Source organism: Mesoplodon bidens (genome assembly GCF_964165515.1).
Source record: "Mesoplodon bidens genome assembly, chromosome: 12".
In the NCBI taxonomy this organism is placed as follows: Eukaryota; Metazoa; Chordata; class Mammalia; order Artiodactyla; family Ziphiidae; genus Mesoplodon; species Mesoplodon bidens.
The window spans coordinates 87,525,654-87,541,464 of record NC_138168.1 but is presented as its reverse complement, the minus strand read 5'-3'; the positions used below and the strand labels follow the sequence as shown (position 1 = coordinate 87,541,464).

The following is a 15,811-nucleotide window of genomic DNA, read 5'->3' as shown; positions in this document are numbered from 1 at the left end:
AGAGAGGGTGCCCAAAAGGACTTACAGTCCTGGAGGGATAAAGTCACTGTCAGAAAATGTGGTCCAGAGCTTGGGGGAGTGCGGAGCTGGCAACCAGAGAGCAAGGGAGCCCCACTGATAAACCCTGAGGGTTCGGCTTTCTGGGACACAGAGCAAGCCTAGAAGGGCAGAGGATAATTGCACCCAGGTCATATGCGGCAAGGCTGTAGAGGCAAAGGGGAAATATCACCAGAGTTTTCCAATGCAATTTTCCCACAAATTGATGAATTTACCTTGCAAATTATAGAAAGTCATATGGATTTTTTTTCTTTCTCTTGAATAAGAGAGGAAGAAGAGAAGTAGGAGAAACTCTACTACCATGAGCACCATCCACGAGCCAAGGAGTGTGTTAGAAGCTTTCCACAGATGATCTTGTCACCTCTCTGTGACCCTATGCAGCCAGGCACATTATTCTCATTTGATGGATGAGGAACCTGAAACTAGAGCTGGGTGAAGGGAGACTGGCAGGGCCTGGACTAAGGCTGGGTCACGTGGCACTGAGGAGTCTAAGGCAAGTCAGGTCTGGTACCCGCTTCGTCACTTACTATCTCTCTAAGCCTCAGGGTCCTCACCGGCTCCTCTCTGAGCTGGGGTGTTTCACTGCTACTGCTGTCATGAGAGGAACAGGGGAATCCTCCATGCATTCACTCAACAAATACTTTTGAGCTCCCCCTACAAACAAGTGCTAGGCAGTGAGACTGCAGAAGAGAAAACACAGATATGGGCCCTGCCCTCCTGAGGCCGTATGGTTCAGTGGATTAAATAAATAATGCAGAAAAAGCACTTAGCAGGGAACCTGGCATAGTAGAGGCATCCAATAAATGTTTAAAAGGAGAAGCTAGACAAAGTGCTGGAATCTCCTTTCTGCCTCGGGTTAATTAACCTCCGAATCTTCTCAGCTTTTCTTCGCGCGTATCTCCGGTATCGACGATATCAGTGACCTGTTTGGAGACTCTGATCCCCACAGCCTCACCGACGTGGGTGGCGCTGACACAGCCTGCGGTGGGTCATCAGGGCATCTCTTGTCCCTTGATCTATTCCCCACACTATGCCCACTGCCTGGCTCATTACAGGAGTTCGATGAATAATGGAATTATAGTTTTAAATTTTTATTAATGTGCTATTTGATTATCAGGTTCACTATCATTTAATTTAGGCCCTAAGTGAAGATTTTGAATGAAATTTGTTTAGAAACCACTGGAAAAATCTCCCTCTCCGTATAAGGTAATTTGAAAGGTGTTAATTTTATAACAGTGGTCCCTTGATTTGGGGACATGATCCTGAGGTTTCCTAAAAGTGGAGAAATTCACAAATATTAGTAAAAAAGGAAAAGAGCTCGGCAGGAGACATGCAAATGCTGTGTTGTCCTACACGTGTCCTCCACCCGTCCACGTCTCTCTGGCCGCACCACTTAGTCCAAACCACCCTCTTCTCTCCCAGGAGGACGTCACAGTGTTCATGGGACTCTCCCGTTCTTCTCTGCCTCACTGTAATCCATTCATTATGCAAAGTTAGAGGGATTTTCTTAAACATAAATGACCTCGTGTTGCATCCCTTCTTTAAATTTTGTGTGGCTTCACATTGTCCAAGAGTCGAATCCTGTTTAGACAAAGGCTTCACGCGCTGCTCCCGCCTCCTCTAACCTCACCTCGCGCCACTCCCCCCTTGTTGACCGTGTTCCCATTGCACTGACCTTTCCTTTAATTCTTCAGACATGCCCAGGCGTTCCCCCCTAAAGGGGCCTGTCACCAGCTGCTCCTTCCCCGGAGCCTCTTGCATCAGATCTGTGCGTGGCAGGCCATTCAGGGGTCAGTGTAAATGTCCTCTCTCCAGGCCTTCCCTGACCACCCAATCTGTACCAGCCACCAGCCACCGTCACATGGTTCCATCCTATTTTCTTGCAATCACTTTCCATAGCTAATCAACGTCCATTTCCCTTTTCCTTTCTATCATGTGGGTGTTGCAAGCGTTGGACACCCTCTGGATGAGACCAGATAGCTTAATGAAAAGAAGTGGCCTGGATGAAGGAAGATGATGTTTGCAGTCTTGAAAAGTAGTATCGAAGGCTTAGCTCAAATCCAGCTACCTACTGCACACCGCTTAACACTGCAGCATCGTTGGCCTCTGGCTCGCTGGTGCTTTTCCTGTTTGCCTTCCCTGTGTGTCCCTGTTCCTTCATAGTCATTCATTCATCCAGTCAAACAGCTAGGGAGTCATTCAGAAAACGTGCATTATTAACACCAGCCACAGGCCAGGCACTGGGGATACCAGAAGGCAGCCCTTGTGTTAATGCAGGAAAGTCCTCGAGCAGGAAACCCTTTCGAAAAAACGCCAGAAAGTAGTTGAGGCTTTGTGGTCTGTACAGTCTCTGTCACAGCTACCCTCCTCTGCCTTTATAGAGCAAAAGCAGCCATAGATGATATGTAAAAATGGCTGTGTTCTAATTAAACTTTATTTACAAAAGCAGGTAGGGGAGGCAGATTTGGTCCCCAGCTGGGGTTTGCTGACCTCTGTTTTAGTGAGAAGGTAGACAGTTAAACAAATAACTGCCTGCTCTGGGGTAGGGGCTGTGAGAGAGGCTTGGTGAGGCATGTGGGAGCAGGGAGCACCACCGAGGCACCTGCCATTCTGTCTCTTGCTGACTCCAAGCTCCAACCAACTTACTAGAAAAAACAGAAGGAAAAAAGCGCTTTAAAATTAAATTGCTAGTTGTTGAAAGCTATATGAGATATTTTGTTGCTTTTAAAAAAAAAATACCCAGATGCCTTTTCTGATTTTCCTTCAGTACTCTGGCTCAGGGCCTTTCTCCCAACACGTCTTCCAGGAGGTGAATCCCAGAAATCCCCAGATTTTAGCCTTGCCAGCAGCATGTGTGTGTTCCTTCATTCACAAGGTGTAAAGCTGGAATTCTAAGTGTCTTTTGTACATTGTTTCAAGTAAGGTTTAAGTTCCACAAGTTTACAAGAAGGAAGAAATGTGATCATATAGGCTGAAGATTCTAACATCTCAGTATCCAAAAGGTCTCCAGGGATTGCCAGAGCGAACCTGACACTTTACAGATCCCCATTTACAAAACTGGGCTCCCAGGCCGGCTTGTGGTGCAGCCACTCACAACCTCCCAAGGTTCTCTCCAACCTCCCCGACCTCTGATATCTTGGGATCCCCCTTTGCAGGATTCCTTATCTAGGTTTTATATGTGAATCCATTTGGAAATGTATGACTATATCATGCTGATTTTTATTACTTTTAGGGAAACACTTTATCATGCTATACATTGCTTTCCTGGCTACGTGTAAAACAAAACAACTCAATTAGAATAATTTTATCTACTATGCACCACAAATTCTTAAATTATTAATATTTTAATGCCGAATCCATCTAATGATACCTCAGAAATTTTACAGTACCTCCTCATTGTTAAAGATTTTCATGGTAGAACTGTTTTCAGATGTCTACAATCTTTTATTAGATGCGTTCTTCATTTTAAACTATTCTACTTCAGAGGACCTGGTTCATAATGTTTCTCTGATAAAAAGAATGAAAGACCCAACATTCTACTGACATTCATTCATTCACTCATTTTAAGAATGAATGGAATATTACTCAGCCATTAAAAAGAGTGAAATAATGCCATTTGCAGCACCATAGATGGACCTGGAGATTATCATACTAAGTGAACTAAGTCAGGCAGAGAAAGGCAAATATCATATGATATGCAGAATCTAAAAATAAAAATTACAAACGAACTTATTTACAAAACAGAAACAGACTCACAGACTTAGAAAACAAACTTATGGTTACCAAAGGGGAAAGGTGGGGTAAGGGGAGGGATAAATTGGGAGTTTGGGATTAACATCTACACGCTACTATATATAAAATACATAATCGGGCTTCCCTGCTGGCACAGTGGTTGAGAGTCCACCTGCCGATGCAGGGGACACGGGTTCGTGCCCCGGTCCGGGAAGATCCCGCATGCTGCAGAGCGGCTGGGAGAGGCCACAACAGTGAGAGGCCCGCGTACCGCAAAAAAAAAAAAAAAAAAAGATAATCAACAAGTATCTACTGTATAGTACAGGGGACTCTGCTCAATATTCTGTAATAACCTAAATGGGAAAAGAATTTGAAAAAGAATAGATACATGTATATGTATAACTGAATCACTTTGCTGTACACTTGAAACTAACACAGCATTGTTAATCAACTATGCTCCAATATAAAATAAAAATTTTAAAAAAAGAATTAATGAAAGACCAGTGAGAAACCCTCTGTGAAAGGTTTTTGTGAACTAGTTGCAAAAAAAAAAAAAAACACATATCTTTTTAAACCACTCTGTGTCAGTAATAATTTCTTAGGTTAAATACCTCCTAATATTCATAGCCACTGAACTGATTCTTAGCACATTAATATTTCCTGTCATGAGATTTGGGGATACACTAGAATAATTTATTTCACAATGGGGTTCTTATCTAAACAAGATCTGTCCTCACATCTTTCTCAATTTAGCAGAATGCTACTGCAGCTCCTAGCTAATCCTAGCTGTTTTTCACAAAAGAAAAAACAAAAACAAGATATATGCATGAGTTGGTATGTGTCACTGATGGCATCTCCAGTGGCTACATAGAGCTGTTGTGTGGCACAACTATGCAAACGATGTGACCCCTAAAGTATTCTATGTTGAATCTGGTTTCAGCTTTCTTTAACTATACACACTGACAGCCTGAATAGAGTGTGCTCTGAGATTATAACTCAGAAGCACTTAACCCATAAATATAATTCTGAGAATTGAAATTAATTCTATTAGTTGGGGGATAGGAAAGAAATATGATAATTTTTCATGAGATACATTTTCATCCCATAGGCCAATACCCTTTGGAATTTGTAATTTCATTTTGTTACATGCAACAATTATTATCATTTACCTGCTATTTACAATTATTTATCAGCGTCTGTTTCGCAGTATAAATGCCTTAAGGAGAAAAGCTGAGGTGTTGCTGGGAAATCAAATCATTTTAATGAATTACTACAACAGAGGGTTGACCGCTTTGCTTTTAGAAAATTTAACTTATTGGGCTTCCCTGGTGGCACAGTGGTTGAGAGTCTGCCTGCTGTTGCAGGGGACACGGGTTCATGCCCCGGTCTGGGAAGACCCCACATTCTGCGGAGCAGCTGGGCCCGTGAGCCATGGCCGCTGACCCTGTGCATCCGGAGCCTGTGCTCCACAATGGGAGAGGCCACAGCAGTGAGAGGCCCACGTACTGCAAAAAAAAAAAAAAAAAAAAAAAAAAAATTTAACTTATTGATACTTTTAAAGAAAGAAAAGGTGTTTATTTTTTAATTGTAATATGTGTCAATATATTGAAATGTTTGCAATCTAAAATTCCTAGAACTTAATAGTTTATATTTGGGTTCAACATGTCAATAGTTATATTTAGAAATACAATATACAAGCTATACTAAAGTCAAATAGTATTCTCAAAGATGGACATCATCTGGAGGAAATTAACAATCCATGAATTCCCTCTTGTAACCATGGCTTCATATTTTTATTTTGCATAGCCTACTTATTGTTAACGGTTCAAAACAACCTAACTCAGCTACACTTAAGGTAGTATATAAACCTAAAACATAGACTTACATTATGTGGCTTGTAGAAGCAGTATCTTTACTTTGTAGTTTCGTTTTTAATTTCTGGAGGAATTCAGAACTTTGATAGAGGCTGAGGGGGTGATATGAAATTATACAATATGGTTCCCTAACCTTAACCAATTTTATTCCATTTTAAGTGTTTTTTACATATTTTCTCACTGCCCTCTAGTTTCTTGGTCAGGCTACCTCATTCTTGCCTCTTAGGTCTTAGTTTATATTGTCCTTTTTTAGGAAACATTCTCTGCCTGACCACCTTTGGATTAAGTTGCCTCTCATTAGTCTCCCAAAGTGCCCCAGACTTATTTATCTCACCAGCAAATAGAATTCCTTGAGGAGGAGAACTATATCTCCCCGTCCCCATGTTGAGCAAAAGAACCGTCCCCATGTTGAGCAAAAGAACCGGCACACAGGAGCTTCCCAATTACTATGTGTTGAATTTGAGTTTGGGGACCTGACATGGGCTTATAAAAGTGATACAGAAGAACAGGAATGATATGCAGCAAAATACTAAATGGAATACAAAATGACGCTTTATAAGCAGAAGCCTTACAGGAAATTAGGAAGTGAGTGGGAGAATCCATGTTAGCTGGAGTCTCTTATTGATAAAAGCTTCCTAAAAGAGGTTGGATTGGAGCTGAACCCTGACAATTTTTTTTTTTGGAAAATGAAGACAAATAGAAGAATCTTACACATAGAGATAAGAGCGTAAAGAAAAAGGTGGTCCAGAAGCTGCAAAGAGACTGACCTGTGAGAAACAGAAAGATTTGTAATTGACAATATGGGAGATACATATTGTACGGTGAATCTAACCTACAGAGGACTCTGAAAGACAAAAGGAAAACCTGGGGTCTTAATACATTGGCATTGGGTAATTAATTCATAATTTTGGCCAAGACCTGCCATGATGAAAGCTACTTTAGAATAATATTGCTATAACATATTTATTATATCATTTTTTAAAATTAATTTATTTATTTTTCCTGTGTTGGGTCTTCGTTTCTGTGCGAGGGCTTTCTCCAGTTGTGGCAAGCAGGGGCCACTCTTCATCGCGGTGCGTGGGCCTCTCACTATCACGGCCTCTCTTGTTGCGGAGCACAGGCTCCAGACGCTCAGGCTCAGTAGTTGTTGCTCACAGGCCTAGTTGCTCCACGGCATATGGGATCTTCCCAGGCCAGGGCTCGAACCCGTGTCCCCTGCATTAGCAGGCAGATTCTCAACCACTATGCCACCAGGGAAGCCCTACTATATCATTTTATATATTTTATTCACAACCACTGCACCACCAGGGAAGCCCTACTATATCATTTTATATATTTTATTCAAAGCCTTTATCAACAAGGGAAGCCATTTAGTTTGTTCAGTGTCTTGTCTCTACAGGGACTGAATGCTCTGAGGCATAAGCCTTCTTGGAAGCCCTTCCACTGACCCCAGAGACAAGTTAGGTGGTCTCTAAGCTCATCCCTATGGTAGCACTTACTACACTGAGACAATTACTTTTTTGTCTTCAACCCTATAGGACCCTGAGGGGAAGCACCATGCCTTGTTCAGTTTTACGTGACATCAACAGGACAGTGCCTGGCATGTAGTGGTTGTTCTAAAGTATTGGCAGGATGTATGAATGAAAGTGATTCAAAAATGTAAACATAAAGCGTCTTCATCCTGGGTATGTTGTGTACGCTGAAACACTAATACCCCTGCAATTAAGCTTACAGAGCTGGAGCCAGCTCATGGTTGTGTGTGTGTGTGTGTGTGTGCGTGCACACACGTGCAGCAAAGTGGACCAGATAAAGCCACGAGGACATGAGCAGACGAGGCAAGGAGAAACTGGAAGAGGTAGTTGATGAGCTTGTTCAGGATCTGCCAGGGCCTTAATAGGATTCTGATTCCAAGGTGACTAAGGGGCAAACGAACTTACTTCAGGATTTTAACTTGACTGCTGGAAGGAATTTTGAAGGTCATTCAACTGTTGAAGCTTATTTTAATTTCTAAAGGTTGGGTCTGTCAATTAGTATCTTGGATCAGGGGCCTCTCCAGTGACGGGGACTGCTCACTTGGCTAACTGAAATAATGAATTCACATGACATATGTGGGCGAAAATGTTCTCTCTGGCTTGTCTGCAGGCAGGCGCCTGCTTGGATACTTCTTTGTAGGTAGTGCATTTGGGCAATTAGTAGGTAATGTGGCTAAATACAGATGAAATGAAAAGGCATTTGGTTTCTGAGATTTCAGTCATTTATTTACTTATTGTTTATAAGCTATCTCTAACTAAAAGGGATTTAAAGTGACAGTTGTTAAGAAGACAAATTCAAGTTATTTAATGGTGCAGCTCTCTCCCTCTAATTATTTTTATCTAATCAAATGCTTTATTAAATTCCCAGGAGTCATAGTTGTTCATGCACAGGGAGTTTGAAGAGAGCCTCGAAAGATTGCTAACTGGGGCATAACATCTGTGTTACTGCCACACAAACTAAATTCTGTAAAAACAACATGTGAAGTTTCAAGGGTCAAGTGTTAGCTAAATTTAAGAGCTAACTATCCCCCTCCAGGAAAATTGTATTTTTTATCTCCTCAGTGATTTTGTACTTAACATTTCCATTCTAATTGTCATTGCTTTTCATTGTATTTCAGATTCTACTACCCCTAAATATAATATTTATATTTAATTTTGCTTTTCACTGGGGGAAATGAAGAAACCAGCTGTACTACATAACTCAGCTTCCCTCTTCCATGCCCTGTACTTTTGCAACTTTGTGTCTTCTCTTGACCTGGAATGTTTTCTCTCTCTCCATGTACTGGAATCTTGATCCTCCTTCAAATGCCACTACTTTTATTAATTCTTTTCTGATCTGCTATCTTAACATGATCTCTTCCTCCTCTGAGCCTGTGTCAGTTATATATTGCTGCATAAAAAAATATCCCAAAGCCAAGTGTCTTAAGACAACAGTCAGTGTTATCTTGTACAATTTCAGTGGGCCAGGAATTTGGGAGCAGCTTATCTGGATGGTTTTTGCTCATGGTATCTCATGAAGTTATAGTCAAGACTCAGCCAGGTCTGTAGTCACCTGAGGGTTTGTCTTGGGCTGGAGGATCTGCCTCAGAGATGATTAACTTGGGTGGCTGCCATGTCAGTGCTGGCTGTTGGCAAGAGGCCTCAGTTCCTTGCCCTGTTGACTTCTCTATAGACTGCTTGAGTGTCCTCACAACATGGCCGTTCACTTTCTTCAGAGAAAGTAACCCAGGAAAGAGCACAGACAGAAGCTGTAGTGTCTTTTCTGGTCTAGTCCTGGAAGTTGCATATTGGTACTTCTGCATTTTCCCCACAGATTAAGCAAATCACCTCACATAATGTGGAAGGAAACTACACAAAAGGAAACTACACAATACCTGGGGGTGGGGATCATTGGGGAGCATCTTGGAGGCTGCTTACCATTTCCTACATCTCTAACATAACTTAAAATATCCTGCTCTGTATTACAATTATGTGTGTCCCTTTCCTACCCACGCTATTAGTTTTTATTTTCTTTAGAGTTTAGACTTGCTTCCTTAGCTTTACACATCATGAAATTTTTGGCACATTGTGTTCAGTATGTGTCACATTCAGTTGAGAATTTGGAACCACAGCCCCTCTCTTAATGGGTATAAATGAAAATGTGCATGTGGGAAAGAATCAGACAGAGACAGAGAAATAGATAGACTTTGGCAGAGAGAGGGTGTGTAAAGAGAGCAAATGTGTGTGTGTGTGAGAGAGAGAGAGAGAGAACAAATGAGGTAGAGAGCAAACTGCCATTTTATCAGACAAATATGAAAAAATTGATACTATTTTGTAGGTACTAGAGAACTAATTTTACAAGAGTTTAAATGTTTGAACTACTGCAGACAATATTCTACTTTGTGTCGTGTGTGTGAATGGCTCGCCATATATTTTACTAAGACTCCTTCAATTATGCCTAATACTTTGTGAATAAAGGGTCTTTGGATCACCCCTTTAATAAAAGCAGAGAAATCATTGCTTACAAATAACTCTAAAGTAATGTCAAGTACAGCATTTATAATTCCTTTTACATATGGCTGAGAACTTTATTTAACCTTTGATTAACTGCTCTATAACCTGGCTCACTGGAGTGAAATCATTTTCTAGAATGGTCAATTAACATTTATGTACAATTGGAGCAAAGGGCACAGAGGAATGTCAGAAGGAAAAAAAGACCCATGAGACGGCAGGTCCTGGCAGGTCCTCCTCAGAAATGTCACTCTTATCAATCTTCTCATTTCCATTCCTAGAACCACCAGCACACCATGGTCTAATTCCTAGGTAACTCCTGTCTTAAAATGACCTCCAATGACTTTTCACGACTTCTAATTTCTTTCCCTCCAAGCTTTCCTTGGAATTAAATTTACTGAAAAATCACTCCCTTCCCATGCTTAGATGTCTTCAGCAAATTCCACGACCTAGAGGTTATCTACTAAGTTTGTCTCCTAGAATCCCTATGCCACTGTCTCTGTGTCCAACTTTGTCATCTCTCCTCTCACTCTTTTCCTGATACATCCTCTCAGTCAGCCCAACTCGTTACTTTTTTGTTCCAAGAATTCTTTTCTGTGTCTGTGTTTCCTCCCTTGCCCAGGAGCCATGTTTCTCTCCAGTGGCCTGATGTCACTTTTCCCATCCTTTTAAATTCAGCTCAGGTTCCCTCATGGTACCATTCTGAGTCTTACTTCCCTCCTCTCCTAGCTTCTGTGGCAACAGAGTTTGGTGACTGCATATGTTTCCTTGTAATTCTTGTTCCACATGCATTTTGTGTCACCCAACTATGCCTTCGGATTGTGTATGTGTGTGTGTTTCCCAATGCTTAAACCAATTCTGACTAGAAAGTGTTTACTCATTCACTCAGTGCCATATTCCACACGTATTTATTAAGTGCCTTCTTTAGCCAAGTAGATGCTCAGTAATTAATTGAGTGAAAAATGTACAAATGGGGAGCAGAGAAATTATAAAGTAAAAACATGCCATTCATTTATCCACTGGTACAATCAGTAACTGTTGATAATGTAACTACCATGGGCTCAATGCTGTATATGGTGATGCTTGGGTCATGAAAGGGTTAAACAAGAATGACCTCTGTTGTTTCATGACTTTTCATTTAATGTTGACAGTATTCACCTCGAATAAAAGTGAGGAGGTAATATCTGAAACACATTGAGAATAGACCTTACAGATAAATGGTAAAGAGAAAGGGAAGAATTAATAAAGAATGGGAATCCAGAGAAAGTCCCTTGGAGGTCTTCACACTTGAACTGGACCTTGAAATTTAGAGTTTTGATTTCAATATAAATATATCTGGATGTATTGTACTGTAGGAATGCATGCTAAGGAGCAGGGGTGTAGGAGTAAAGGAGCTAGAAGTGTATGCTGAGGTAGGTTAGGACCACGCCCACAGAGAGGGAGGGGATGGAGAAAGGAACACGATGAACAGTAGAGTCAGGGGAGTTGACTTTAGGGGAATGAAATGGAAAAAAACATGTGTGAAGTTCTAGCAAGGTCCCTAACCCAAAATAGGTGCTCATAAATACCAGTATTTCCCCCTTTCCTCTTTCATCTAGCTCCTGAGAAATTAATTATGTAGTCCCTCCAGCCATGATATGATTTTTACTCATTTCATTTTCTCAGATGATTAATAACCTTTCTATGGGTGTCATGTTTATCACTCACCTAACTTTTTCATAAATACTAAGAATATTCTTAAGAGATGAGCAGTCTTACCTCATAACTATATCAAGAAAGCCAACTGACTGATAATTCTATCTGAAATATGTGCATATACTACCTCTATCTCTATCATTATCTATTATCTATCAATATATACATATATCTGTTCTATCTCTGTATATCTACATATAAAAATATGCATATGCATGCATATATACATACGTGCATATGTACATACATATGCACACATATATGCATCTATACATATATGCACACATATGTATGTATGTATGTGTATATATATATATATAATATATATCCTAAAGGGTCTCAAATCCTGGTCACCATGCATTTCTTAAGCCATAACTGCTGCCCTTGTCCATTTGCCATTAAAAGTGTATAGGAGTATCAGGAGATGTCCCATGGAACCACCTAGATGCCATGTGAATTTTTGCCGCCCCCATGTATAACAGCAGCTCTTGCCCTTTCTGATGATTAGGGTCAATTACCCCTGCCAGGATGGTCAATTTTCCTTCCTGCCTGTATTCCAGTTTAAGGAGGCTGAAGGGAACTGGTACCACTGGAGCTTAATTTTCCACGGGATGTTTCCTGTGTCCCCAGGAGCATGTGCTCCACTCTGTGGGAACCACAGCCTCTGAGGGTCCTAGGAGCCTGTGATTACCTTGTACTTCATTCTTAGTAGGGGGGCACAAAGTGACTACTGTGTCCTTTATTTTGTTAGGTGTGTCCCTCCATGCCCCAAATATTAGACCTCTGAAAACCTTCTCTAATGTAGTTGACCCCTGAATCTGCATAGAGTTTATCTCACACCATGGCCTCCAGTATATTTACCATTTCTTGCTAATCTGTTCCAAATAGCAGGATGTAATCAATAAACCAGAGCAACTGATGTTCTTTGAATTGTCTAGATAGTGTAAGTTCTTTTTGACCATATTTTAACTGAAGGGCAAAACTATAAATGTGTACTGTTGTCCATACATGAAAGAGAACTCTTTCTATTCTTCCTTCTATTAATAGGGATGGAAAAGAACACATTTGCTAGATCAATGGCTACATGCCATGCATCTTAACATCTCTCTGGGACACTGTGGCAGAGTCCACAGTCCACACTGACTGCTTTGGCTTTTATATAAGTTTTCTTTTTATATTTTCTACAGGGTAATTGCCAAGCTTTCTTTTTAACCTTGTTATATATAGGAACATTTTTATAAATGATCTCATAGTTTCTCCAGTGTTTCTGTGTATTGATAACAGATCAAGAGCATAAAGTTTGAGTCGACCATGTTGCTAAAATCAGAATGAAGAACATTTTTCATAGAACTTAGCTCTGAAAGAAGGAGGCAAAATATAGCAGCTCTATAGGGTCACACAGAGGGAATGAGGTGTGTATGCGCTTGTGTGCGTGTGTGCCTGACTCTCCTGTTAGATATAGGAAAGCGTTATATTTTATCATCTTCAAGGGGAAGTTGTTAGAAGGGAAGAGGCTGAAAGTTCAGAACACAGTCATCACCTAATTGAAAAAGGCCCTGGGAATGGAAAGGGCCCTGAAGGGACATCAATAGGCTCAGAGACGGGAAATGAAAACACATAAAAACCTCAGGGATGCTTAGATGAAATTGACCATCATCCTGTAGATCCAAGACATTAAAATACCAAGGGTTTTTTTTTTCCATTTTGTTTTGTGTTATATATTGTTTTGAAATAAGTGGGAAAACAAAATTTTGAAAATCTTGTAATTGTTAAGGAGTTATCTTCTACTAATATTAATGTTAATATCAGTGTTTTTTAGGGAAAGGGCTTTTGAAGAGCTCTTATATCTGTTAAGAATTGGGTATAAAATGAAAAATACTTTGTATCTTGTTATCATTACATAGAAAATAGGTTTATCTAAATAAAATCCAATGACTTTCTTACTATTAAAATTGCCTTGGGGCTGATCTCAAGTTAATATATTCATTTTGTCTCCTTTTTGTCATAAAATCATGTGGTTCATTTACTAGCAAAAACGTGGTTATTCAGGAGATATTTTTTTCTACAAAGTGTTTTAAGGAAGTTCAAAATTTTTAGGACTTGTGCATATTGATTTGTTAGTAATCCCCTAACTTTAATTTAAGAAATTGAATATTTGGGTGGATGGGGGTAGCACAATAGACAAAATCTTATAATAGAAGGATCTCTGCTAGATAATCTTTTATTTCTAAATTCTACTTTTCCATTTGCCAATGAAATGTGAATGACTGTTTAACACATTTACTTTGTTTGATGCAGTAGTAGTTTTTCTTTCGACTTTGGGGAAGTTCAGATTCTATATATTATTATAACTAAATTCAAGGAACATTTATTTAAAAACTTACAATGCCTGGTGCTTTGAGAATATCAATATAAAGAAGACAGTGTCTATTTTCAAGGAGATCACAGTCTACAAGAGAAGAGAAACATATCAAGACTACAATGTAATAATGGATCAATCGAAATATATGTAAGTGGATGGAATGATGAGCAGGTTAGTCAGGAATTATAAGTCAAGGAAGACTTCTAGGAAGAGCTGGTATCTGAGCTTGGGTTTAAATAGCTGATTGCTAAATGTGGTCATGTAAAAAATATAAAATTAAGAACAGCAATCTTCTTTATAGCTCACAAGGTGTTTCCAGTTTTTAAGATGTAGCATTGATATATATGAGCTCAGTGCTTAGCAGCACAGGTCTTTACATAGAGCGTGCCCTAAGCAACCCTACGAGATTACAGAAAGTGTTCTACTTTACCTCCACCAGAAGCCCCGTCCTGGTTTTCCAGTGCAACTACCGCCACGTGATTTGCTTAGACTGTTTCCACCTGTACTGTGTGACGAGACTCAATGATCGGCAGTTTGTCCACGACCCTCAGCTTGGTTACTCTCTGCCTTGTGTGGGTAAGTCTAGCACTTTTCCCTCCATTTCTAATTCTGATTAAGAACAGAAAGAGGAAAATTACTGAAATAAAACTATCTTAGATATACCCAGTCCCTACTGAGGGGCTGAAAATTCAGAGATCTGTTTGAACATTGCTAGGCAAGAAAATTAAAGCAAGATTAGTTTATGCAAGCAGGGGGCATTTATTTCTAGAGCCATCACTTCCTTTTTTAATTTTTTTTTTTTTTTTTTTTTTTTTTTTTTTGCGGTACGCGGGCCTCTCACTGCTGTGGCCTCTCCCGTCGCGGAGCACAGGCTCCGGACGCGCAGGCTCAGCGGCCGTGGCTCACGGGCCCAGCCGCTCCGCGGCATGTGGGATTCTCCCGGACCGGGGCACGAACCCGCGTCCCCTGCATCGGCAGGCGGACTCTCAACCACTGCGCCACCGGGGAAGCCCTTTAATTTTTATTTTATATTGGAGTATAGTTGATTAAAAATGTGTTCGTTTCAGGTGTACACCACAGTGATTCAGTTATATATACATGTATCTATTCTTTTTCAAATTCTTTTCACATTTAAGTTATTACAGAATATTGAGCAGAGTTCCCTGTGCTTGTAGGTCCTTGTGCTTGTTCCCTTAGCAGAGGAGGTGCTTGTTGGTTATCTATTTTAAATATAGCAGTGTGTAAATGTCAATCCCACACTCCCAATTTATCACTTCCTTTTAATGACAAAGTCTATATCTAACCACAAGTGATGGATACTCTTGCAATGGAACCCACGGCTTGAATCAACTCGTTCACTTTTCTGACCATGGGGTTTGCATGAAGCCGTAAACGGGAGACTCACTGGTAAATAAGATTTGAATGTACTTGCTGGTTGTATTTCTACTTGGGCATAGGCCAAAGGATATTTTGATGCTCACAAACTAGAATGAATTATTCTGCTAGGGTGGCATGGGTATGATGTGAAGTACGTATCTATCTCTTGCACAGCCCTGTTCGAGATTGTTCTTCCTCATTTTGTGGTAAATGCAGCTATTTGACCCTCACACTTCCCCAGATCCATACAAAACAGCCCTTTCCCCAAAATTCATTATTTAATATCTCCAGAGCCTGGGAAACAAACCCTTCTTTAGTGTTTGAATAGTAACATTATGAGAAAAAAAAACTGAGATCAGTCTTCTGGGACTATTAACTATATATCGAAAAATAGAGTCTGTGTGTAGAATTAGCGAACTATTTTTCCAATAACACTGGCCCCACAGAAGCCACAAAAGAGGGGTATAAAGCATTTATTTCTATTGCTGTATGACTCATGTACTAAATGTCTTGCTAACAAAGTGTCCATATAAGTTCACCATTTCTGTATAAAAGTCTGATATCTCTTACCCCCAAAACATATGTAATAAGATGTTCTTTTTTCCAAACCTAGTCTTTCAAACCTTTCTCAACCACCTTAAGCTAAATGCCTTCAAAGCTCAATTTTAGACATATGTATTCTTCAAGGTGTG

The 15,811-nt window shown here is 40.2% G+C and overlaps 1 protein-coding gene across 5 annotated transcripts in view; it reads left to right on the top strand.

Annotated features, from left to right (window-relative positions):
* PRKN (parkin RBR E3 ubiquitin protein ligase) overlaps positions 1-15,811 on the top strand; it is a 1,303,276-nt gene that overhangs the window by 867,750 nt on the left and 419,715 nt on the right. For 4 of the 5 annotated variants that reach the window (XM_081250470.1, XM_081250471.1, XM_081250469.1 and 1 more), the window contains exon 7: positions 14,182-14,318. The exons of the other annotated variant lie outside the window; for it this stretch is intronic. In XM_081250470.1, the coding sequence (XP_081106596.1) occupies positions 14,182-14,318 (137 nt within the window). The remainder of the gene's footprint in view (positions 1-14,181; positions 14,319-15,811) is intronic. 5 annotated transcript variants of the gene reach the window in all.